Source organism: Ictalurus furcatus, chromosome 24 (genome assembly GCF_023375685.1).
Source record: "Ictalurus furcatus strain D&B chromosome 24, Billie_1.0, whole genome shotgun sequence".
NCBI classification, from domain to species: Eukaryota; Metazoa; Chordata; class Actinopteri; order Siluriformes; family Ictaluridae; genus Ictalurus; species Ictalurus furcatus.
In genome coordinates this window covers 7,154,946-7,179,263 of record NC_071278.1, presented here as the reverse complement: position 1 = coordinate 7,179,263, position 24,318 = coordinate 7,154,946, and the positions used below count along the sequence as shown (strand labels likewise).

Genomic DNA, 24,318 nt, shown 5'->3' with positions numbered 1-24,318 from the left:
AAAGATGTGTGTGAGTGCAGGTAATAGTGTGGGAGAGATGGACTGAAGAAGGTGAGAAGGGATAGGATCAAGCGGACAGGTTGTGGGACGACTAGAGAGGAGGAGTTTAGAGACATCAGTCTCTGAGAGAGGAGAGAAGGAAGTCAGTTGGGAGTTACATGGAGGAGGAGCCGGTCTATGCATCTATGACAGAGAAGAGAGGAAAAGGTTTTGAAGAGAATGCGGGTGTTGGGAGAACTACCAATCTTCTCTTGGTAGGATGTGGCTTTAGCAGTGGAGATGCTATTGGAAAAAGAGGAGAGTAGTGTCTGGTAATTGGTTAGGTCATTTGGGTTGTTTGATTTGCGCCATTTCCTTTCAGATGCTCTTAGTTTGGCTTGGTTGTTACACAGAGCTTCTGAGAGCCAAGGGCTAGAGGGTGATGTGCGAGCAGGTCTGGAGGTTAGGGGGAATATGCTGTCAAGAGAAGATGTCAGAGTGGAACATAGCATGTCTGTTGCGGTGTTTAAGTCAAGTGAGGAAAGGTGGCTATCGGAGGGAAGTAAGGTTGTGACAACGGAGGAGAAATGTGAGGGGGAAAGGGAGCGAAGATTGCGACGAAAAGAAATAGACGGAGGAGACAGTGAAGGGGGTGGGGGGAGACAAATAGAGAACTGGATAAAGAAATGGTCAGAGGTGTGGAGAGGAGCAATGAGAAGATTATGTGTGGTGCAATTACGTGTGAGAATGAGCTGTTTGCCGGCTTTGTGGGTTGCTGGTGTGGTGAGCTGCTTGAGGTCAAATGTGGGAAGGAGAGCAAGAAAGTCAGCTGCATGTGGCTTGTCTAGATGAATGTTGAAATCACCAAGGACCAGAAGAGGAGTTCCATCATCTGGGATGGTGGACAGTAGCGTGTCATAACGCTAGTCATAACGCTAACCATAGCGTGTCATAACGCTAACCAAATCATAAGCCTAGAGACCTGGCAATCAGGCCAAAACTTTATGATGCTCAAACTTTCGGTCCGATCGCCAGATGGTGGCGCTATAGAGAGCATTTTTAGATAAATAGCCGTATCTTTTGAACCGTTTGTCACGAACTCAAGTGTCATATCTGTGGAATCCTTGGGACCAGATGAACATAACGTATATATCAATGTTCAACAGCTATTAGACGAGCTTAATGAAGGCCAATATTTCTTAAAATTATCTTGGTTTTCTTTTATTTAGCTGTTTATAGGATTGCCAAGTATTAAGTAATATCTTTTAACATCTTTAAGGGCCCTAAATGGCTTGAACCCTGATAATTGCTGCTTGCAGCTATGGTTGTTTTTATTATTATTATTATTATTATTATTAGGGGTCCAAGCACAGAAGGTGCGCAGACACCCTATTGTTATTCAACCTTTGCTTTTTCTTCTGCTTCTTCTGGCTAGGGTGTCTATCCATAGAACCATTGTGTAAAAAGTTGTGAAATTTGGCACACTGGTTGGAGAGGGTCTAAGGAATATTCTGACCAAATTTGGGCCAAGCCAACAGGGCCAAGCCTGAAACCTGTCTGAACAAATTTTATCAAAGGACTATTGATATTCAAAACCGTTCTCCTGTAATGCACTGGCAAATGCAAAAAAAAAAAAAAAACCCAGAATGTGAAGGTGTCTCAGCAATGCTTCTACATATCATCATGAAACCTGACGAATGTTGGTAGCCACCTTCAGGAACATCACCTGAGGCTATGAAACAAATTTTGTGACTTTTGGGTCAAAAGTTACAATAACATGCTGAAAGTGCCATTTTTCCTCCTCCAGAGTTTGTTTAATCTTCACAAACTTTGGCTCACATCATCATCTAAACTTGCAAAAAGTGATGGAAAAAGGCCCAGACTAATGAGAAAAAACGTAAATACCTTTGATGTTTTTAAATTGTAAGAAGAAAAACCATTTTCAGGTCAGAGCAGTAGCAATCACAACCAAAGGTCAAAGCAGCAACCCACATAGCCATTTTTTTCTGGCCCAGCTCCGGTCCACACATCCAATTCTCCCTCAGCCCACATACCACAAATAATGGCAGCCCATATTCGGTTTACAAACATGGGCCACACATAGGCCATAACTATCCCAAATGTCAGCCAATTAAAAGCCCATACATGGCTCCGCACAGGGCCAGAACAAGTTTCAATACCGGAATACCAGTCTTAACCATATCATCACCAGCCTGTAAACACAAACCCCAAAACTGAGCAACAACCCAGCCAACTCTTGCCCAAATCATGTGAATGAATAAATCGCAAGAAAACTGAATTACAGCGGCAGTGGCATTGGATAAGATGTTGGGCTACTGATTGGAAGATTGTGTGTTCAAATCCCAGCCCTGCCAAGCTGCCACTGTTGGGTCATAAACAACTATGAAAGTCAAAAAAACAGTATGACTGCTAAAATTTGTGTGTGTGTGTGTGAGAGAGAGAGAGAGAGAATCTTGGTTTATACATAGCAGGACTATAAATCCCAATCTGTCCAGAATCCCAATCTGATTCTGAATGTGTCCTGCAATCACTAGAAAGATCTGGGCCACACACACCATCCACAATCAGCCCAAGTGTTGTGAAATGACTGAGACCAAAGTGTACATTTTTATTCTTGAATAAAAGCACACTTGTGTTTCTTTATAATAATATATTTTATGAGTGTTTATTTTATATATCAAATGTGTTCCTTTCAGTAACCACTTGAATGACTCTCTCTCTCTCTCTCTCTCTCTCTCTGTCTCTCTCTCTCTCTCTCTCTCACACACACACACACACACACACACACTTCTTTATTTTGTATCGTCTGATATTTGGACTTCGCACACTTTACACAGTCCTACACAGTGTTTGTTTAGCAAATGAGACACATTTGCTAAACAAACCTTTAAATGGCACTGGAGGGGGAGGGGTCAGCTTGTGTGGAGAGTAAGAAGAGGGGCTCCTCGTTTTTTTGGGGTTTTTTTGGGGGGGGGGGATTCTTGCCCATTTTTAGGGATTCTAGTGTTTTGAATGAAAACGAACTGTATTGAAAACGAACAGGTATATGGGTTGCTTCTTTTCTCATTAAAGATGATATCGTGTAGAAATTCAGTACTGATAAAAAATAACAAGCTGATATTGTTGAAAATATAATGGCTATTTGTGTTTAGTGCTGCACTTCAAATTGTTGAAGAAATACCACATGAGGACGATGAAATGCTAAAAAGATTCAGAGTGAGTTTCAGTCCAGATTGCAGTTACAAGTGTCAGTCAGCACCATCAGGAGTTCCATAAAGCAACTTGAGGTTGTGAGTTCAAATCCACTGCTGGGCCCTTGAGCAAGGCCCTAGTGTTAACCCTCACCTGCTCAGTTGTATAAATGAGGTAAATGTAAATTGCTCTGGATAAGGGTGTCTGCCATAAATGTAACTGGATGGATTTATGAGAAAGCCTGGTAAACAGCTTTGAACATGGTTATGCAGTTAATTTTCCATATTAATCATACAGCCATACAACCTTTTATTTAGTGAAATCTTGTAACAGGACTGACCCTGTGATCCACGACCACAACAAGGCCCTGTGTCTTGGCCAAGTTCAGCAGTGAATGGCTCTCCACAAGACCTTCGACAACATGATCTTTTCTGTAGCATTGCAGCACTTTTCTTTGATGTGTTCAAAGAAAAAGCGTCAGCAGCTTGTGAAGCCGAAAGCTGAGCATCCCATAATGATTCATGTTTGGGTAGGGTGACCAGATGCAAACGGACTAAATGTGGGACAAGTGGTAGGTTTGTGTGGGACAATGTAGGACATATTTCCAACACCCAAAGGCCTCGCATTTTGATGTCTACCTGAGTGAATAAGAAACATGTACACTCGGCCCGTTTATATTTATTTATATTTATGTCTTTTGTATCAAACGATGTGACAAAGAGAAACATTACTGCATAAAAAATTAAGTGGGAAAAAAAGGATTTCTGTGGCTTGACCTCATTTGAGCCCAGTTTGAGTGACAGCTGACAGCTCTTTGATGACAGGCTTCAATACTTTCTTCACATCCATTGGATGAATGTCAGATTTGGCCACCACCCGCTGGGGACGATTGATTCATCAGCTATGCAACTGATGTTTTCCATCTATTTCAGTCTATAACTTACTGAAATATTATGGTAGAAACATGACAAAAAAAACAACAAAAAAAAACACTTTCCCAGATTCAGGTAGGGAATGATGAAGCTGGAGACAGCCTTGGAACAGCTCAAAAGGTGATGTATTCTTTATATTTCACATTTCAGCAGTTTTATTTTATAGACACACACATGCACACACGGCTCTGTGCTGGTTGGCTCTCTCTCTCTCTTTTGAGGCGGCTGTCTCTCCTGTTTTTATTCTCGCCTCAGCTCACTGCAACACAGAACGTTCATTAGTAGAATTCCCCACAGGTGTGCAATCCTTACCATTCACCTTCTCCGGATCTGCCCTCCATTCACAAACCGGCGTTGGAGCAGGCCCCACTTCCAGCCTTGGTCTGTTCAAACTCTTTATTTCCAGTCAAAATGTGGGACATCATCTCAAGTTGTGGGATGTAGGACAAAGGACTAAAATGCTATGCATTACAACACACAGTGGGACACCTGGCCACTCTAGTTGAAGAGGACAAGGGAATGACCCACAAGGGATTTGCTGTCCAGTGGTCTGTAAGAATGGTTGAGGCCAACCAAATAGCAAGTGAGAACAGCAGGCAAGCAAGTGCATGGGGCAAAGCTCAATATGGCCTGAAAGTCAAAGGTGTGGTTGTAAAACCCATAGACAGATTTCTTGCGCATGGAGGTTCAGGAAAACTCAGATCATACTGGGAGAACACCATTTATGTTGTTAAAGAGCAGGTAGCAGACAACCCTGTATACATACCGAGTCCTGAGAGCAGGAATAAAAAAGGAACAAGAAACCTACACTGTAACCTACTATTATTGGTAAATGTACCTGTTGATACACTTCCGCATCCGAAGGAGCCTGCAAAACAGAGACCAAGCAGACAGAGCAACAAAGGGACAAAGGACATAGATCGATTCGGATGAGGACAGCTCTGGAGGTCTGCAAGTTGGACAGGGCAAAGGAGAGAGGATACTTATGTTGGTCCAGGAGAATCCTCGTGTCTAAAATCATACACAAGTACCACTGAGAAGGAGAGACCGTGGATGGAGAGTCAAACACCAAATGAACTTAGCTCTGATCCAATACCACCATCAGGGGGCGATAAGGAGAAATCAACTGGCAGCAGAAAGCCATGCTAAACTGACTTGATCTTCAGGAGGGAGAAAAGCCAAGACAAATGTTTAAATATATTAAACATTTATATTCATACTGTAATTTTTGGTGTATACCAGAGTTAGCAGCTGTAGCCTATTTTATTTTGTCAGGGAGGATGTGACACGCACAAACGTATGTGCACATTTGTGTAATGTACTAGGTTCTTTTCTTCACACTATTCAGAATGGAAGTCATGTCTGTTATTTGTTTAATTTTGTTTGTGATCAATTACAGTGAAAATGCAGTTCCCAGTTTCCGGTTCCTGTTGAATACAGTGTGGCCTCCAAAGGACTACAACACCCAGGCACCCACCACAGACTCCCTCACGTTCACCTTTGATTACATACACCTGGACGTGTTTACATTCTGGCAGTATATACGGACTCTCGCCTCTCCCCTCCCTCACTGTGACGTATATGTTCTGTGTCTTTTGTTACAGTTGATGCCAAGTCATTTATTCGTTGAGTCTTTCTGGTTTTCTCATTTGTTCATCGCCTGACCTTTGCCTGAATCTTCACTCTGCCTTTGGATTCATCTCTGTTTTGTTTGCTACTTTTAATAAAATATTGAATACCTGCACTGATATAATTAAACATGTGTATAAATTGTAAAACAGAGGGATATTTTTTTCACCCACAAAAGTGAACTCTTCTTCCACTCAACTGTATACTGCTGAGAAAAACTGTGTTATATAACCTATCACTTATTTGTCCCTCTATCACATCTATTCATTCTGCTTCATGTAGTCTATGCTTTATCTCTGATTCATGCAGTATTTCTCATCTTTATGCATCTTTTCCCCTCATTTTTTATTTCTGATTTCTGTCATGAATTTTGTAAAAGTTATGATTATGATCATTACCGTTATTGTTGTTGCTGTTGTTAATCCAGATACAGAACCAAATGTTTCTTCATGTCATAGTGTTCATATTACATGATACCAGATGCAACATTCACCAAGATCTTTGTGAAACCACTTCTTATATAATAACAATAAAGATGGGAAATGTAATCGGAAATGCTGCTTTGAGATTACTCATGTTCATTCTGCAACACTGGAAAGTTCCATTAATGGAAAGAATACATGGAAAGGATGTGAGCACTTTCAGAAATAGTCATTCATGGGGTTACTCAATGATTCTTCACTTCCTAAGCTTTACTTGGAACACGTTATGATAGTGAATCACTGCATGTGTAGGTTTCTATAGAGCCTTTAAGGATTCAGCCACAGAACAAACAAAGAGCTGTTAAAGGCTTGTAATGTTATGTTTGGAAACTACATTATATGTAATGTATTGTTTTTTTGTATTGTTAATGTATTGTTGTAATGTAATTGTTTATTCATCAAAAACCCAGATGTGGATATGTTACTACAAGGACAAAGGTTACATCTGCAACCATAAAAAGTGTTTAGGTCATCCCTCTTGGCAGGGAAGTCTTAACGGTTCTCTGGAGATTCCTACAACAACCTGATTATCAGAAAGAGATCCAAACTACACCCCTATTAGGAAGCGTAGAACCTTTAAGGCTAAACACTGGCAGACGTAGCTGCCAACTTATAAAATTCACTGCAGATGCTCATGACAGGTGACAAATTCATGACGTCATACAATTTCATAAACTGCATAGCTAGCTCAAGAGAATATGGGGAAAAACTACTCTTTTGACCAGAAATGAAAAATCAGATGTCTTTCCTCTTGACTTCTTTCCTTCCTGGTGACCACACATAAGATATATCTGCAAAATAAAAAAGAACAAAAATTTCAGGCAAAATAAAGTTTGCTCTTTGCCATCACAGCCATCTGTGACATACATGAATCCATTTTCTTTCAACACTTCAAATACATAGCAGCATGGCGACTCACTGGCTGCTTCAGGAGCTGTATATATCAGTATAGATCATATTTTAATGGTGTTTTTGTGGAGATGCCAATGATCCTGACCCTTTCTGCTCTCCAGACCTGCCTGATCCATCCTGATGCCCTACGTCTGGATGGAGCTCTCATCAACTGGAGGCTACAGCCTGGAGATTGCTGAGGATGGTACCGCTTGAAGTACCATGGAAATGGTTTTGGACCTCAATTCCACATGGATGTTCTCGCTGTGGTTGCTGGGATTCCGGTTGCTGCGGTGGCCTTGGGACTGCAATTACCACATACAGTTTTACATTCAGGTCTCCTGAAGTGAACAGTGGACTAGTACAACAAAGACTTTGTATAAAAACCATAATGAACTTTCTTTTACTTTCACACTATCTGTTGTTCCCCAGATGAGGACGGGTTCCCTTCTGAGTCTGGTTCCTCTCAATGTTTCTTCCTCATATCATCTTAGGGAGTTTTTCCTCGCCACCGGCTCGCTCAATAGAGATAAATTCACACACTTAAAATCTCTATACTGTGTTTATATGTTTCTGTAAAGCTGCTTTGAGACAATGTCCATTGTTAAAAGTGCTGTACAAATAAAACTGAATCGAATTGAATTGAACTATATACTGTCATATTGTTGCTGACATGAGTCCAAAATGATGTAAACAATTCTGTCTTCCCCTGGGGGGAAAACCTGAAAGCTCATACTGTACAGTGACATGATCACAATGTGCCACACTGTTAATAATAATAATAATAATAATAATAATAATAATAGAAACTAAACACATCATAGTGTGCTTCTCCCCTACTTTTTGTGTTTACAAATCAACCAGAAACACTGAGTCTACTGCTTAAACGTTTTAGGCATTTTAAATAGTTTGGGTTTGTCGTTTTTATTTCAGCGCTGCCTTGGGATGAGTGGGGTGTGAATGTGTGAATGTGTGTGTGTGTGTGTGTGTGTGAGAGAGAGAGAGAGAGAGAGAGAGAGAGAAAGAAGCAGACGAAAGTAAGAGAGAACAAGAAAAATGAAATGCACAGTTGCTTTAAGTTGTTTGGATTAGAAAATACTTCCACATAAACTGCTAATTAATGTCACACAGCTGTGTATAATAATAATAATGATAATAATACCATATGTGACTGTAACCATATCAATGGCCCTTGAGGATCCAGTAAGAATTTGCCTTGGATATTTGTGTTGGTTATTAAAAAAGAATTAACAAGGAACAAGGACATAATACCATAATTTGTAAGAGACGTTAAACCTCAAAGATAGATGAATGAAGACGTTTCCTGTTGTGGTGAATCCCACAATAAACTGAAATGAGAACTAGTGGCAATTGGCACACTTCCTCATTTCAGCTAATCGGATTATTAATTAGGCGTTTGCTGATGAGGCTGTGCTGCCCTCGTGTGGTCACCTGCCACCACAGCACAGTATTTTCCCAGAAGAAATGTTGTGGTTCTTTGTTACGATTATTTCGTATGATCAAACTGACTCTAAAATATGGGTGTAGTCAATATTTATGTCCCCATCTATTCCTATCTCAACATAAACAGTGTGTGGTGAGAGAGAGAGAGAGAGAGAGAGAGAGAGAGAGAGAGATTTATGTTGGAATTCGATTTCAATGCATTCGAGCTGCAGTGTGTGGAAAAAAACATGGACGCTTCAATGTTCATCTTTTGTTTCCAACAAGCTAGCCAGCTAACCGTGATGAGTGATGTATATTTACCTCCTCAAAACAGTGAACTGTAGACAGTGTTATAGATTTTACACATGAACATGTCTGTGTGTTGATTGATCTAAAGCGAATACCCATGTAAAGATAAAGATGTGCTACAGTGTTTAATGTTCAGACTGTGAGCCGCCATGTTGGTGTGACGTCACCTGCTGAACTCGGGGTTGAGAAGACCATCCGAGTTCTCGTGGCGGAATTCCGAGTTTTCTTTAGACTTTCCTAGTCGGGAATGACAAATCACCTGAATGCAACAATAGAGACGATCGTGTGAAACTGGATATAACTGATTTACATTAGTTTGGATGTTATTGTTGTTGTTAGGTGGCCTGTACAGACCCACGGGGTTATTTTATTGCGTTCACAGGAATGTGTTCGGGCATGTGGAGACAGTGAAAGAATCCAAGTTTAGGAACTGAATGTCAGCATACAGAGCAGTCCGGTAACCATCACCTGGTGCATTCTGGGGGATTGAGCAGTCTTAAGTGTGCGCGTGAAAAGCACATTAAATAAATAAAATAGCCTCTTCGGTGAGCAAATTAAAAGAGTCGGACGTTATTTCTAACACGACTTTTCCGTCAGTGGGTTAAGATGGGAGTTGGTTGTCACGTTCTCAGGTTTTGCGCTTCAACTCGCCCGTCCACGTCAAGTTCGGGCAGGTAGCAGGTACACGCCCAGCCAGGTGTGTCAACCCGGAAGTGGAGCCGCAGCTCAGCTCCAAGGGCTACCGAATAACCCATTACAATAACGTGCTTTTAACCGACATGTTAAGGAGAGCCGAGAAGTCTTGAAGACAAGTGGAATATTGTCCTCCTTTTTATTCTCTCTCTCTCTCTCTCTCTCTCTCTCTCTCTCGGATGGTGGATTAAAAACAAAATGAGTTGGCTGCTGTTTGGACTGCTCCTGGCTCTGACTGCAGAGAGTTCAGGTGAGAATCTAACAGCTCCAACTAACTCTCAGTCCAGGTCCAGGTCATGGGCTTTCAGGTGTGATGGGGTTTTAACTAGTAACCTTGAAAAGTGCCAGTTTTAATAGGCTGTAGAGGGATTAAAACATGATGGAGAGGTAATAGCAGCACACAGGACACCTTCTTATTCTCCACACGTTGTTTTAATTAAGTGTTTCTTGAGCCAAAAGATCCTGCTGTAATCATTATCGGTTTTATTTCTCATTTTGCATTCGTTTCAATTCTTTTCCCCACACCCGTGGATCTTCAGGTCGATTCCCTTAGATCGTAGAGATTTAATGATGGGGCTTGCAGAGAGAAATGAACATCCAATGGTCAAAAACGATCGATATTATATCTCTTACTGCAACCAGCTACACAGTGTAGACGCACTATGTGCAACACGTTCAGACAGTCATGCATTGTGCATTGAGTAGGATAATGATCCTGACGGATCACTGTGCTGACGGCAGTGGTGGTGCAGTGGTGTGAGTGGGTCACACACGGTAATGATGCTGGGATTTATAACCACTGCTGGGGTGAGAAGTCACGCAAGTACAAACATCCAGCCAGCAGGAGCCTTGTGATCAGAAACTGACCATTGAAGGGCTCGGGGGAGAATGTAACGCTCAGTACGTATGGGAAAACAATAGTGTGTAATAGTCTCTAAGTGTACAGCCACAAGCTGCATTATAAGGCAGGTGTAATATATAATAAAATGTTCACTAAGGGAATACACACTGCTTAAAAAGACAAGCGTTGCTATCCCTTCCCATTATACACTGTCCATGACTTCAGTAACAAGTGGGTTACAGTGAGTACAGTAACTGCACCTGTGTGGTAGGGCTACATGAGAAAATGGCCAGTAGTGTACTGTAGGTACGATGTACTAACTACATACAGAATTAATGAAATAAATGTGTTTTTGTGTGTATGTATTTATAAATAAATGTGTTCGAATGTGTTCTGATGCTGCGTATGGGATTCATACGCGTGGGATTAGTTTTACATCAGGAAGTCGTCAAACCGGAATACCCGTAATCGCAGCGGTGCGGGAACAACAAAGAGTTGTACTATTAAATGTCACGCTGTTGAATTGTTCGGAATGGCTTGTGCCTCTGTAAACATGTCTCGTACTAAAGTACGGCAGTATCAGGATCTGGTATGTTTGCCGTGCGTTCTCATGATTGGGAAAAGATTGACATATTGGCTTAGAGACTTGCTGACCTAGGATGATTAATAAAATAAATAAAAAATAAACACGTTCTATCTGTTCTAGTCAATTCTATGTTTATTCTTGATTTGGGATTCAGTATATTTATGTCTATATCGAGTTTCAGTCAGTGAAAAAAAATGTTTGTGTGTATGTATACAGTCGTGAAAAAATAAGTACACCTCATGTAAAAAATGTTTTAATGTATTTAGACAAGCAAACATTTGATCCTGTTTGAAACAGTGCCTATTAATAAAGTTGATACACTCTATCAAATGACACATAAAATTGACATTTTGTAGTAATTTTCACAATTTAAATGAACAACAAACAAAACAGATAAGTCACAGGGTAAAAGTAAGTACACCCCTACATTTAACACAGCTTCAAATCCATAAAATTTTAGTCAAGATTGAGTGCCAGTGATTAGAACCTGCTTTGGAGTGCAGGTGGAACCAGTCTTATTTATACCACTCTCATATCCAGTGTCTGGTGTTCCCTTTGTTATTGAGGTGTGTGGTGTCATCATGCCAAGATCTAAAGAGATCTGTAAGGCCTTCAGATAAAAAGGTCATGGATGCCTATGAGTCTGGCAAGGGATTTAAAAATATCTCCAAATGATTTGAAATACATCATTCCACTGTAAGGAAAATCATCTACAAATGGTGCAGATTTCAAATAACTGCCAATTTGTTCAGGACTGGTCATCCCATTAAAATCAGCCCAAGAAGTCTCCAAGATCCCCAAAACTTCCACTACAGGAGCCGCTAGAAGGATCTTGCAGCTGTTGGTGTCAAAGTGCATGCTTCTACAATCAGAAAGAGATTGTAAATTTGACCTGTATGGGAGGCGTTCCAAGAAAAAGCCTTTGCAAGACTACAGTTTGCCAATGAGCATATAGGCAAAGACCAGGCCTTGTGGAATAATGTGCTCTGGACAGATGAATCAAAGATAGAGATGTTTGGTCACAGTAACAGCAGACATGTTTGGTGCAGACCAAAAAGAGCTTTTCAGGGGAAGCACCTCATACCAACTGTGAAGCACGTGGTGGAAGTGTTATGGTTTAAAACATGAGGGAGGCCTCATGTTAGAAGTTATGCTGGGTTCCTTTGTGAGCTCTTGCTCTTGGAGTGATCTTTGTTGGTCTCCACTCCTGGGGACGGGAACAATGGTGTTGAATTTTCTCCATTTGTACACAGTCTGTCTGACTGTGGATTGGTGGAGTCCAAACTCTTTAGAGATGGTTTTGTAACCTTTTCCAGCCTGATGAGCTTCAACAACTCATTTTCTGAAGTCCTCAGAAATCTCCTTTGTTCATGCCATGATACACTTCCACAAACACGTGTTGTGAAGACCAGACTCTGATAGATCCCTGTTCTTTAAATAAAACAGGACACTCACTAACTCACACCTGATCGTCATCCCATTGATTGACACCTGACTCTAATTTCACCTTCAAATGAACTGATAATTCTAGAGGTTCACATACTTTTACTCACAGATATGTAATGTATGTAATATATAGTGTCTGTATATAATATTTACTCTGTCATTACTTTATTTACAGCCATTTTTGGAGAGTCCATCCATTTTCAGAAGCTCAAAAGTAATCGGACAATTGACTGATAAGCAGTTTCATGGCCCAGAAGTATACGTGTGTGTGTGTGTGTGTGTGTGTGTGTGTGTGTGTGTGTGTGTGTGTGTGTGAGAGAGAGAGAGAGAGAGAGAGAGCGAGAGAGAGAGAGAGAATCTATGTTACCCTTTCGAAGTTTGTTCAGAATTTCTTGCATTATACTGAAGGTCTAAATATGTGCACCATCACTTATGCAATATTTATGCAATCAATATCTCTCAAGCCTAGACTTGTGAGGAAACCTATTACTCTAGAGACATGGAATACCAGCAATAGCGCAAGCTAATTCTTCTGGTAATAAGGAAAGTTCTTTCTTTTTCATCAAAGTTCAGACTAATTCCAGATAAAACCATTTTCCAGAAGCACATTTGATGAATTATATATTAACCATCTAGCATCTGTGTATCACTTTATCACTTGATCACTAGGGAATAGGTGAATCATGTTAATATACAAATTATACAACGATCACCTAATCAGCAGTGGTTTTCAACTCCAGATGGGGTACTTTTAAGATAATCTAATGGAGCATTTCAGCTGAAAATGCACCCCTTTTTGTTGTTCCAGAGGGAAATGCAGTAAGTGTGATCACAGGACGTTACACCAAGGTGATCATAAGCAGATTGAAAGAGGGCCCCAACTGTTCAGTGTGTGTGGGTGAAGGCTCCTCCGAGGATTGTAATACACAAACCATCACCATCAATGAGGCTCAAACCACTCAGGTGAACTTCACCTGCAGCAGACCTCAGGACATCTTCACTATTAATATTTCTAGAAACTTTGGTAAGAGGCGACAAAAGAGCTTGCTAGTTGGTAGTTGTTTCCTGTTTCATTCTGTTTCTTTCATTATTGCATGTGCGTACGCAACGGCTGTACGTTATGGACCTATACTGTGCACCGAAATCAGTATTTATTCTGTCAGGCGTACTGATATTTACGGTAAGTGGGTTGAGAGCTCCTCGTAATCAGTTTACACTTTTCCTTTGCTACGGGTTCTTGTATATGCATGGTCAGGTCATGCTAATTTAACGATCTATATCTGTTTCATGCTGATTTGTTTATCATTGTAGCCACGTAAATATTTTGAGAATGTGGCCATTCACTGCACTACATAAATAGGTAGTGTTCCCCACTTTGCTATCTCATGTCTAAAAACCCGGGGTCTCATTGATCTCTTACTACATGCATAGTTTTGTGCATAAGGCGTTTCTGTGCAGAGAATGTGATTCAACAAGTTTTTCTTGTGCACATGCATATGCGGGAGTCCCTAGTGGTAGAAAAATGTAATTGCAGGTAAATAGATTTGAGGAGCAGGTATTCTTTTCTTTTTCATTCTGATATTCATATCTGCTAATTGAAAGACTGATTTCGGTCAGAACAGGGTGCAGACAGATGACACAGATGAAACGTAAAGAACATTATTGTCTTTTCCGGCAGCGGAAAAGAAATTGGGACATGAGATTGTTTATGGCTACATGTGTGCAATCGTATTTATTTAAAATTTATAAGACCACTCGTAAAAGTGCCAAATAAACCATTTTTGTTTTAGTCTACGTCCTGCAACAGTATCTCTACTTCACTGTCAATTAAGTTCATCAACTTAGACCTTTTGACATGCTCCATGCTGTCTGTAAGTAAGGAGCGGCTAAAGGTAAAGTTAAAGGAGAGTTGTTCTTTATGCATAATGAGTGTGGCTGTGCATGGGCAGAGCAATTTAGTATGTGTAGGGTTTAACCTCCATCGTGTACAGCTGTGCGTATGCATGTGTAATAAATGCCGATTTTATTGTTTACCTCATTTATCAAAAGCCGCAGTTTCACATATTTGACACATTTCTTCATCAGCTTACACTGAGTATATTTTGTTCCTCGTAGATTGTTCAAAGAAGTGCAATGATCCCATACAAGCAGACTGGCCCTTCTTCCAAGATTTCAACAGAATCTTTACATGGGAATTGAGAGTCTCGGCAATCACCAAGTCATATCAGCTAGAGTTTCCAGCTCCAGGAATGAGACAGATCCAGTCATTAGAACAATGTCCTGACAAACACACTTACTCACTCTTGATGTATGTACGGGCAGGACCTGTAAACCTTGGCGCGTTCTGTCAAAATGGTACAATCTCTCGCATCCAGGTTCCTTGGAGAGGGCGCATAACTCTGGAGGTTCCCGGAGAAACAACCCTGAGCTCATATTCCTTCAAGTACACTGAGGCTGTTGGTAAGGAACAACAGTCCACTCATTCACTCGCACTTAGTAACCACTTTATCCTGGTCAGGGTCGCAGTGGATCCAAAGTCTATCCCGGGAACGCTGCATGTGAGTTGATAATGGATAACGTTTTAGTCTGAATATTGAGTTATGAATATTGAGTTATGGTCAATGGTAGTTTATTTATTTATTCATTTACTCTGCATAAGATATGTACGGTGGTGTGAAGAAGTATTTGCCCCCACCCTGACTTCTGTTTTTGTGTATCTCTCATAATAAATAGTTTTAGATCTTCAAACAAAATACAACATAAACCAGAGGCAACCTGAGTAAACACACAATACAGTTTTTATTTATTTATATTTTTATTGAAGCAAAAAAAGTTATCCAACACCTATCACCCATGTGAAAAACTAATTGCCCGTTAAACTTCAAATCTGGTTGTGCCACCTTTAGCAGCAATAACTGCATCCAAACTCTTCCGATAACTGGAGATCAGTCTTTCACTTACTTCTAGGACTAGGTCTTACTCCTACGTCTTGCTGTGTAATCCAGTTGCGCTTGAGTTTCATCTTACAGACTGAAGACCGGACATTCTCCTTTAGGATTTTCTGGTAGAGAGCAGAATTCATGTTTCCCTCAATTACTGCAGGTTGCCCAGGCCCTGAAGCAGTAAAGCATCCCCACACCATCACACTTCCTCCACCATGTTTGACCGTAGGTATGATGATGTTTTTGTGGAATTCTGTGTTTGGTTTACACCAGATGTAACGGGACACCTGTCTTCCAAACAGTTCCACTTTCGACTCCTCAGTCCATAGAACATTCTCCCAAAAGGTTTGAGGAGGTAAACCTCTAAACACACATCAGGGTGTGTTTTGGCAAAATTCAGACGAGCCTTAATGTTCTTCTGGGTTAGCAGTGGTTTTCACCTCACAGCTCTTCCATGGATGCCATTTTTGCCCAGTGTCTTTCTGATAGTGGAGTCATGAACAGTGACCTTTATTGATGCAAGAGAGGCCTGTAATTCCTTTGATGTTGTCCTTGGTTCTTTTGTGACTTCCTGGATGATTCGTTGCTGTGCTCTTGGAGAAATTGTGGAAGGGAAGGTTCTGGTAAGGGTCACTACTGTACCGAGTATTTCCATTTGGAGATAACGGCTCTCACTGTAGTTCTTTAGAGTCCCAGAGCCTTTGAAATAGCTTTGTAAGCCTTCCTAGACTGATGTATTTCAATCACCTTCTTCTTCATCATTTCTGGAATTTCTTTCAGCTTTGGCATAGTGTGTTACTGGGTAAGACCTTTTAACCAACCTCATACTGTTGTAAAAGTTCTATTTATGTGTTGATTTGATTGAACAGGGTTTGCAGTAATCAGGCCTGGTTGCGTCTAGTTCAGCTGAACCCCATTATGAATGCAGTTTCATAAATTTGGGGAATTAGTAACTAATAAACAAATACATATTCACACAGGCCCAGTGGGTATTGGATAACTTTTTTTTGCCCATCAATGAATAACATTATCATTTAAAAACTGTATTGTGTGTTTACTCAGATTGCCTTTGTTTTATATTAGATTTTGTTTTAATTTCTGAAACTATTTAGTATGAGAGATACACAAAAACAGAAGAAATCAGGATGGGGCAAATACTTTTCCACAGCACTGTACCTGTATGGTTAGGTTTACTTGATTTGTAATATGTATTTATACACGTATACACGTGTATAAATACACGTTTGCCTAATTAAGAAATCTCACAAACCATTGGGTTGTCAACATGGACAGCAGATGATGATGATGATGATGATGATGATTTAATGAATAAAAATGAATCAACATTGTATCCAAATGTTCAATATGATCATCTCTTTTCTGTAGGTTCACTGTTAACTGTAGATGCCGTCCTACCTCGTGGCCAATCAGACACAGACTTCTTCAGTGCCAATGGCATCCCTACTGACTATACAATGATGTGGAACTTTGTTTTACCACCCAAGCATAACTTCACAGTCCGTTTCCTGAAATACAACGAACCAGAATGCCAAAGCAACGCAGTTAAAATAAAGTACCAGCTGGCCGACACAGCTCCAGTTGAAAAAACACTGACGGAAGAGCAACCTGCTAATTATCAGGGAAACTTCAGCTTGTTTCTGACAAATTGTAATGTCAAGAGTGTTGGGGCTCCCAGTGTTCCTGGGCTCTTGCTCAACTTTAGGGTCTCTGTGTCTAGGAGTGGAGTTCCAGGTAGGAACATTTTTCATATGTGAATACAAAATTACTTGTGAAAATGGATTGAATTGGTCAGAATGAATGTGCCCTAGTGGCATCATATTTAACAGGCATGATATTTGAGGGGTGTGTGTGTGTGTGTGTGTGTATATGTATGTATGTATGTGTAATTAATATATATATTACCCAAATTATTGGGTATTATTATACAACCTAATTGGGTTGTATTATTATACAACCCAAATTCCAAAAAAGTTGGGATGCTGTGTAAAATGTAAATAAAAATAGAATGCAATGATTTGCAAATCTCATAAACCCATATGTTCTTCACAATAGAACACAGAAAGCATATTACATATCATCAAACTGAGTAAATGTACCATTTTAAGGGGAAAAAAAGGTCATTTTGAATTTAATGGCCCAACACGTCTCAAAAAAGTTGGGACGGGGGCAACAAAACAACATTACATTGCCAAAAAATTAATTACAGATGAACACTTGCACACCAGTTCAGTAAATGAGCATCAGTGCCGTTGTTTTTTCCTAGCTGGGTATGGACAGGATTTCACCCTCCTATTGAACCAATATAGACTATAAATATAGTCATATTATGTGTTGTAGTGCAATACCTTAAACATGTACTATATACACAAATCAACTGCTAGTGGAAGTGAAGGAGACAAACTACTAAGCAGAAAGAATAGTTCATTTCTTCATAAAATTCTATGCTTATTGTTCCAATAAATGAGTATTTATGGTTAGAAAACTAAAATTAAGTATTATGTGAGAGCAGTAATGTAAACATCAGTGGAATTATTTAGAAGATATACAAACAGTTGAGGTACTTTTTTTTAAACATTAAAAAAATGCTCTAGTGTGTTTGCTGTTTGACTTTGAATACAAACTTCTTTAGTATTTTGCTGGTCGGCTCCCGACGCAACGTCACCACACGTGCGAATTCAAAGTGTCCGACGGTCTCGACCAGTGCTTACTATGTAAATCTGCACGTTCCAGAACACTAAGAGGGTAGCGATCTGGCAGGTCAGGAGGCACGAGAAAGATCACGGTCCTCAAACTTACAGACATGTGAAAGTGCTTCCAGTAGCCAACGATATTCAGTGCTGATAGGTAGGCCTGTGTAATTGATCACACTGGTACAGCGACGTTATAGCGTAACAAACTTAATAGCAGTGAGTATTCTCAGTACAAAGGGAAACATGTATGGATTGCAGTTCATCAGTTCATGTGCCGTCACCTCGGTTCACTACAAAACACATTTGCCCAAAGCACTTTGAAAACAAAGCTACGTTTCATACAGTAAGTGTACGCACGATAAACATTACCTGCACAACATAATCAGGAAAAAATCGTCTTACCGAAGACTAAATATTCCACAAAGCTGTCATGTCGGTGTCTTCCTCCTCTTCCCTGTGTCTCTTACGTATCCATGAGCGCACAAATGGCTTGAGATTGAACTTTGTAAGCAGTGGACCCACGATGTTCAAAACATCAGAGACGAGATGGTGGGGAATGTGAAGGGATTCACGCTGCGAGCTACAAACCTTTATTTTTAGAGAAACCCTGCTCGTGCTCCACTTGAAATCAGTGTGGTGTTCACAGTAGCCATCAATTGCCTCAGTCCTTCTGGAACTTTATGTGTATTTGAGTCCCTGTATTTCCTAAAAGCCTGAATGACTGTATGAGGGCTGTTAACTGTATTTAATTCCAGTAGGCAGTCAATCTCAATTTCAAAGCCATGCGCAGGTGGATGACATTTAGCCAGAAACACCTCCAGAACTCATTATCTATGAACACAGTTCTCTGTGCCATCCACAAATGCTGGTTAAACCTCTATCATGCAAAGAAGAAGCCGTATGTGAACATGCTCCAGAAACGTCGCCATCTTCTCGGGGACAAAGCTCATTTAAAATGGACCGAGGCAAAGTGGAAAACTGTTCTGTGGTCAGACGGATCCAAATTTGAAATTCGTTTTTGGAAACCATGGATGCTGTGTCATCTAAACTAAAGAGGACTAAAGAGAAGAGGGACTGTCTGGCTTTTTATCAGCACTCAGTTCAAAAGTCTGCATCTCTGATGATGTGGGGGCGCATTAGTGCCTATGGAATGGGCAGCTTACACATCTGGAAAGGCACCATCAATGCTGAAAGATATTTACAGGTTTTAGAGCAACATACTGTATTGCTTCCAACCAGATTCCATCCCAACTTTATTTCTGAGAGACTCTGCCTCACTAAGATGCTCTTTTTATACCCAATCTTCTTACTGACCTGCTGCCAATGAACCTAATTAGTTGCAAAATGTTCCTCCAGCTGTTTCTTTTCAACAACACTTACTTTTCCAGCCTGTTGTTGCCTCTGTCCCAACATTTTTTTTGTTGTGGCCATGAAATTCAAAATGACCTTATTTTTTCCTTAAAATGGCACATTTCCTCAGTTTAACCATTTGATATGTTTTCTATGATCTATTGTGAATAACATGCGTGTTTATGAGATTTGCAAATAGCAGCATTCTGTTTTTATTTACATTTTACAGTGTCCCAACTTTTTGGGAATTGGGGTTGTTGAATATTGTTGGTGTGTGTGTGTGTGTGTGTGTGTGTGTGTGTTTGTGTTGCTCATGTAATATGTGAATTAGAGGTTAAATGTAATGTTTTACCTGTGCATGGGGCATGTGGTTATTGCAAGTTGGTGTGATTTTGTCCTGTTCAGATCTCTGCACAGTAGATCTTCGGAGTGATGAAGGGCTAAGTCTTCAAATAGAGAAGAAGAATCTGGACACGTTCTGTGAGATGCGTATGGATACAGTGGTGCAGGAGAAGATCGTAGTTCCAGCAGGCTCCAAAGTCAATCTGTCGTTCTTGGACTGCCCCAAGGACGATCTTATTCTCACAGCCACGAAGACCATTGGTAACCATTTAATATCCTCTTATTTGGTTTCATCAGTGAGTGAAAGTGCGTGTTTACAGTCCGTAGTTAAGCCAGAAAATGGGATCTGTTTAAAGGTATCACACTCCTAGTTTATTTTCTCATTTTAACCTGCTATATTTGTAATATTAATAAACAATATTTTACTAAATATTAATAAAAAATATGTTTACTTAATCTTCCAAATTAGAAAAAAAGTTTTTATTTATTTAAACGATGGATAGATAGCTCATCTTGTATAAAAACTTATATCGTAAAAAAGCTGCTTTAACATTTTACTTGTAAATTGTTTGTACGAGTGTTTACACAAGCAATTTGTGTTCATTCATGAAAATCCTGTCATTTTAGAACATATCCTGCTCATGCTCCTGAGTGTGTGTGTGTGTGTGTGAGAATGTACGCATAACAAGACTAACTAACGTAAACCTCGCCTTATTGACTTCAAATCATATAATTTGCATGGATTACTGGACTCTTCTAACTGGAATAATGTATACTGTCGAGTTTAAATGTATTATTGATTGACAACGTTTAGAAGATGCCCTTATCCGCAGCGTCTTCTAGAAGAGCTTCGGAGTCTCTTTTTAAAAACACATCCTCATGCTAGTTCACTAGGTCAGGGACTAAGAGTACCATCAAGCTAAAACCCTGTATTTCAACACACTTTAACTTGAATGAACATTTTGTGAAAGCTAGTTGATTGGTATTAATGTCATTCAAAAGATGTTATTAATATGATTTTAGGGTTTTGATCTTGCCTCACGTTGACATTTTTACCTTTCATCCTCTTTCAGCGTGCCAGAGTTTGTCCTTGTGTCCAGTAGCTGGGACTCTCCTCACCATCCCGATTTTAAGCTCCTGCCTGCCCCCCTCCCTTAGCCAGGTCATGTGGGTCTTGAATGTTCCTGAGCAAGGCACTGTGGAGCTGAGATCACCTCAGGGCAGCCTGTATCAGTCAGTACCCGGAGTGCAGGAGTGTGAGGGCCTGCTGTCTACACTGGTCTCTGCAGACAATGGCATCATCATTGGCCGTTTCTGCTCTGCTAGCCAAGGCATCATTCAGAGAGTTCAGATCTCCTCCAACGTCACAGTTACTGCCACTGCAGATGGGAATAAGGACCTAAGACAAGAGAAGGCACCTGTCCTCAACGTGTCCTTTAGTTCAGAGATCACAGGTAGGCTTGAGCTCACTGATCGCTTGGTACGATCTTATTAACTGTCATTATAACGCCTCGCTCTTTTCGCTCAGAGACCTTGATCTACACAGTCTCTCCACTAATCTCAACCCCTGCACTCCTCGTGACGCCCAACTGGCCTGGGGCGATGAAACCGGACTCCACCTTGTCATGGATCGTAAATGTTCCAGAGGAGTACAGTGCTCAGTTGTGCTTCATCAACATCAGCTTGCCACGCTGCAGTGTGAATCACGCTGAAGTTAGCATTCAGGAGCTGGACTCGAATGTGCAGCTGGGCTTCAGGGAGGACAAGCCATTGGTTCTTGAACACAACATTATGAGGAGTTTCTACCTCAACATGTCCAACTGCACACCTGATGAAGGCAAATTTGCCATTCTCAGCAAAATCTCCTTGCAGAAGAAGCCCAGTAAGTTGTTGTTTTTTCTTTATAATTAAAATGTTCCTATCTTATGTGAATCTCTAATTTGTGAACAGCTGGTGGGTATTAACACTGGCATTAACACTGTTTATTTATCTTGTAGGCAAACTGTTGGGCATCGTTTTGGGTGTGGTTGGCACACTGTTGGCAGTCTTGATCATCGTTCTTATTGTAGTTTGTGTGGTAGTAAGGTAATTCATTCTGTCCTATACATTTTTTTTGTGTATTCTTACTGGTGTACATTTCTACAATATTGATATAAAGCAACATTTGTGGGCGGCTGTGGATCAGGTGATAGAGTGGGTTGTCCGCTAATCGTATGGTTGGTGGTTCAATTCCTGGCCGAATGTCGTTGAGCAAGACCCTGAACCCCAAATTGCTCCCGATGGCAAACTACCGACTTGTGTGGCAGCTCTGCTACCATTGGTGTGTGAGTGAGTGTGTGTGTGTGAATGAGACACAGTGTAAAGCGCTTTGGAACCACTAAAGTTAAAAAAAAAAATGCTATATAAGTGCAGATTTACCAACACTGGGCTTCATTTATCAATCTTTTTGTAAATTTTGGCTGAAAAATTGGCCAATTTTCTTCGTACTCGTATGTTGTTGAATGCCAAACACCCGTAGATTACCGGGTGTGTGCATGGCACGGCTCATTTGCGTTTGGTGAAAACTCACAAAACTCTATATAAAAGGCACATTGCACACTGCTGAAATGACAAGTAAACAGCAAAAAAAAACTATTTCCCAGTGACCCACAGCCATTAATCTCTCTCACACCGGTGTGCTTTCCTCGATGCCGTGTAGGAAAAGCAGAAGCGTGGGTAGCGTAAGGAAGTCGATGTTGGCACGCATCACAAAATACATCTGTGTGTGTTTGATTGAAATCCATCCAAATGTGACTGTGTAACTTGTATATAAAAGTACAGTAACTCATCTTGATTTATGATTTGAAGCCGATCAGTTGAGGTTTACATTATCGAGTCTTCTACACACGAGATTTTCATGAATACCAAATTCTTGCTTAAATCCTCCTACGAACGATTTACGAAGAAAAGTCCGAATAAACGATTGTGTGTTAAGGGGTATGGACTAAAATGTTATGTTCTCTGTACCAAATTGGTTATGCCACATCTTAGTGCGCCTATGTCACTTGAGCTGTGTTTGTACAGAGTCAAACCTGAATAATATCTGACTTCTGTCTCACTAACAGAAAAAAGAAGCGGCAAATGAACAGCAGGTCCTCCATTTACATTCCCAAAGGGAACGCTTTTCTTCCTGGTGATGCGAGTTTCCCAAAATCACGAGCCAACAACGAGTCCCACGTGTACACCTGCATTGATGATACCATGGTGTATGGCCATCTTCTGGAGCAGGACGGGAGTGGTCCTGGCCATTTCAATGGCCACCAAGTGGATAGTTATCACGCGTTCGCCGGCCCCATGGACAAGATACTGGATACTGGATACGAACAGAATGTGGAGCGAGGACCTGACAAGGATAAGTATCATCCCTTCCTGGCTCCATCCGCAACCTTTATCCCTCCCAGGCCTCGGACTCCACTGGGTCCTTCAAACTCAATGGACTATGAGGACCCCAGGATGGTGGATAATGTACTGTATACATTCAAAACCCCGGGCGACCCAACTCCAATCCGCCTCTCTGCTGCAGAACCAGCGCTTTTGCCAGAGCCTGAGGCCGAGTCTTTCTCCGAGTCTGAGCTTGAGCCAGAATATGAGGAGGCCATGTAGTGCACAGTGGAAAAATGAACCATGTGACTCAAAGGTTGGAAGTTCTGCTCTAGGATCTGGTAGTACATTTAATTTCTGCTGGGAAGCTATGAAAGAGGGCTCCCGAGCTGCTCAGGAGCTCGTGAAGGTTATAAACGCAAGCAGCATATGCCTGCCTGTACTGAACTCCAACAGCGCCATCAGTCAAGTGTGTGTGCGTGTATACACACGCACACGCGCACACACACACACACACACACACACACACACACACACACACACAGTGTTCTCTATGCCTATTTTTATAGACGTTTCACAGAGAAACTAAGCAGAACCGTCTGCTTCTGTAAATCCTCAATGTTTTTATTTGTCTGTCTATTTTTTTCCTTCTTCTTCCAAATCCAGTCTACTGACAAAGTCTTAAGGAAGCTTAACTTGCTTGTTCATAAATTCTGCTCCGGGAATGAGAAACTTGAGAACTCTGTGAACGTTTTTATTTTATTTGGTGTCTGCTACTTCTGCTGAAAGACTTCATCTGAAGAATATCGAATAATCTGGATTCAGGTGTAAAAATGTAGACGTATTCTGAAATATTTTAAAAGTTGTATACTTTGACATTTTTTAAATAATAAATTTTAATCCTTAAAAACAGATGCGTCAAAGGGCACTTTTTCCCCCTATTATTCCTTGTCCCCCATTAAACTGTGAACTAATTGATATTGCGTCTACGTATTAAACGTCTACAAGCAACAGTTCCACGAGCAGCGTACGCCGTGCAGGAAAGGTGAAGGAAGATCACCAGTGAAACTGTAATGAGCTGCTTTTTTTTTTCCAGAACCTACTGTCAAAGAACTAGAATACACAGCCACTGTTTCGTTCAGCAGTGGTTAGCAAAAATGTTTTGCTCA

The 24,318-nt window shown here is 40.7% G+C and overlaps 1 protein-coding gene across 1 annotated transcript; it reads left to right on the top strand.

Moving 5' to 3' along the window:
- Positions 1 to 9,090: 9,090 nt before the first annotated feature.
- cdcp1b (CUB domain containing protein 1b) lies at positions 9,091 to 24,048 on the top strand. Its single transcript, XM_053612302.1, has 9 exons — positions 9,091 to 9,821; positions 13,253 to 13,468; positions 14,560 to 14,904; positions 16,773 to 17,138; positions 19,853 to 20,050; positions 20,863 to 21,243; positions 21,318 to 21,671; positions 21,787 to 21,874; positions 22,894 to 24,048. The coding sequence occupies exons 1-9, from the start codon at positions 9,770 to 9,772 to the stop codon at positions 23,429 to 23,431; spliced, it is 2,538 nt and encodes an 845-aa protein (XP_053468277.1). The 5' UTR covers positions 9,091 to 9,769; the 3' UTR covers positions 23,432 to 24,048.
- The last annotated feature ends 270 nt before the right edge of the window (positions 24,049 to 24,318 follow it).

Bases quoted from the DNA above. Each gene is read 5' to 3' on its own strand.
- cdcp1b (XM_053612302.1), top strand. From the start codon at position 9,770: ATGAGTTGGCTGCTGTTTGGACTGCTCCTGGCTCTGACTGCAGAGAGT. The intron at 14,905-16,772 runs GTAAGGAACAAC...TCTTTTCTGTAG, and splicing joins CAAGTACACTGAGGCTGTTG to GTTCACTGTTAACTGTAGAT. The intron at 20,051-20,862 runs GTAACCATTTAA...ATCCTCTTTCAG, and splicing joins CACAGCCACGAAGACCATTG to CGTGCCAGAGTTTGTCCTTG.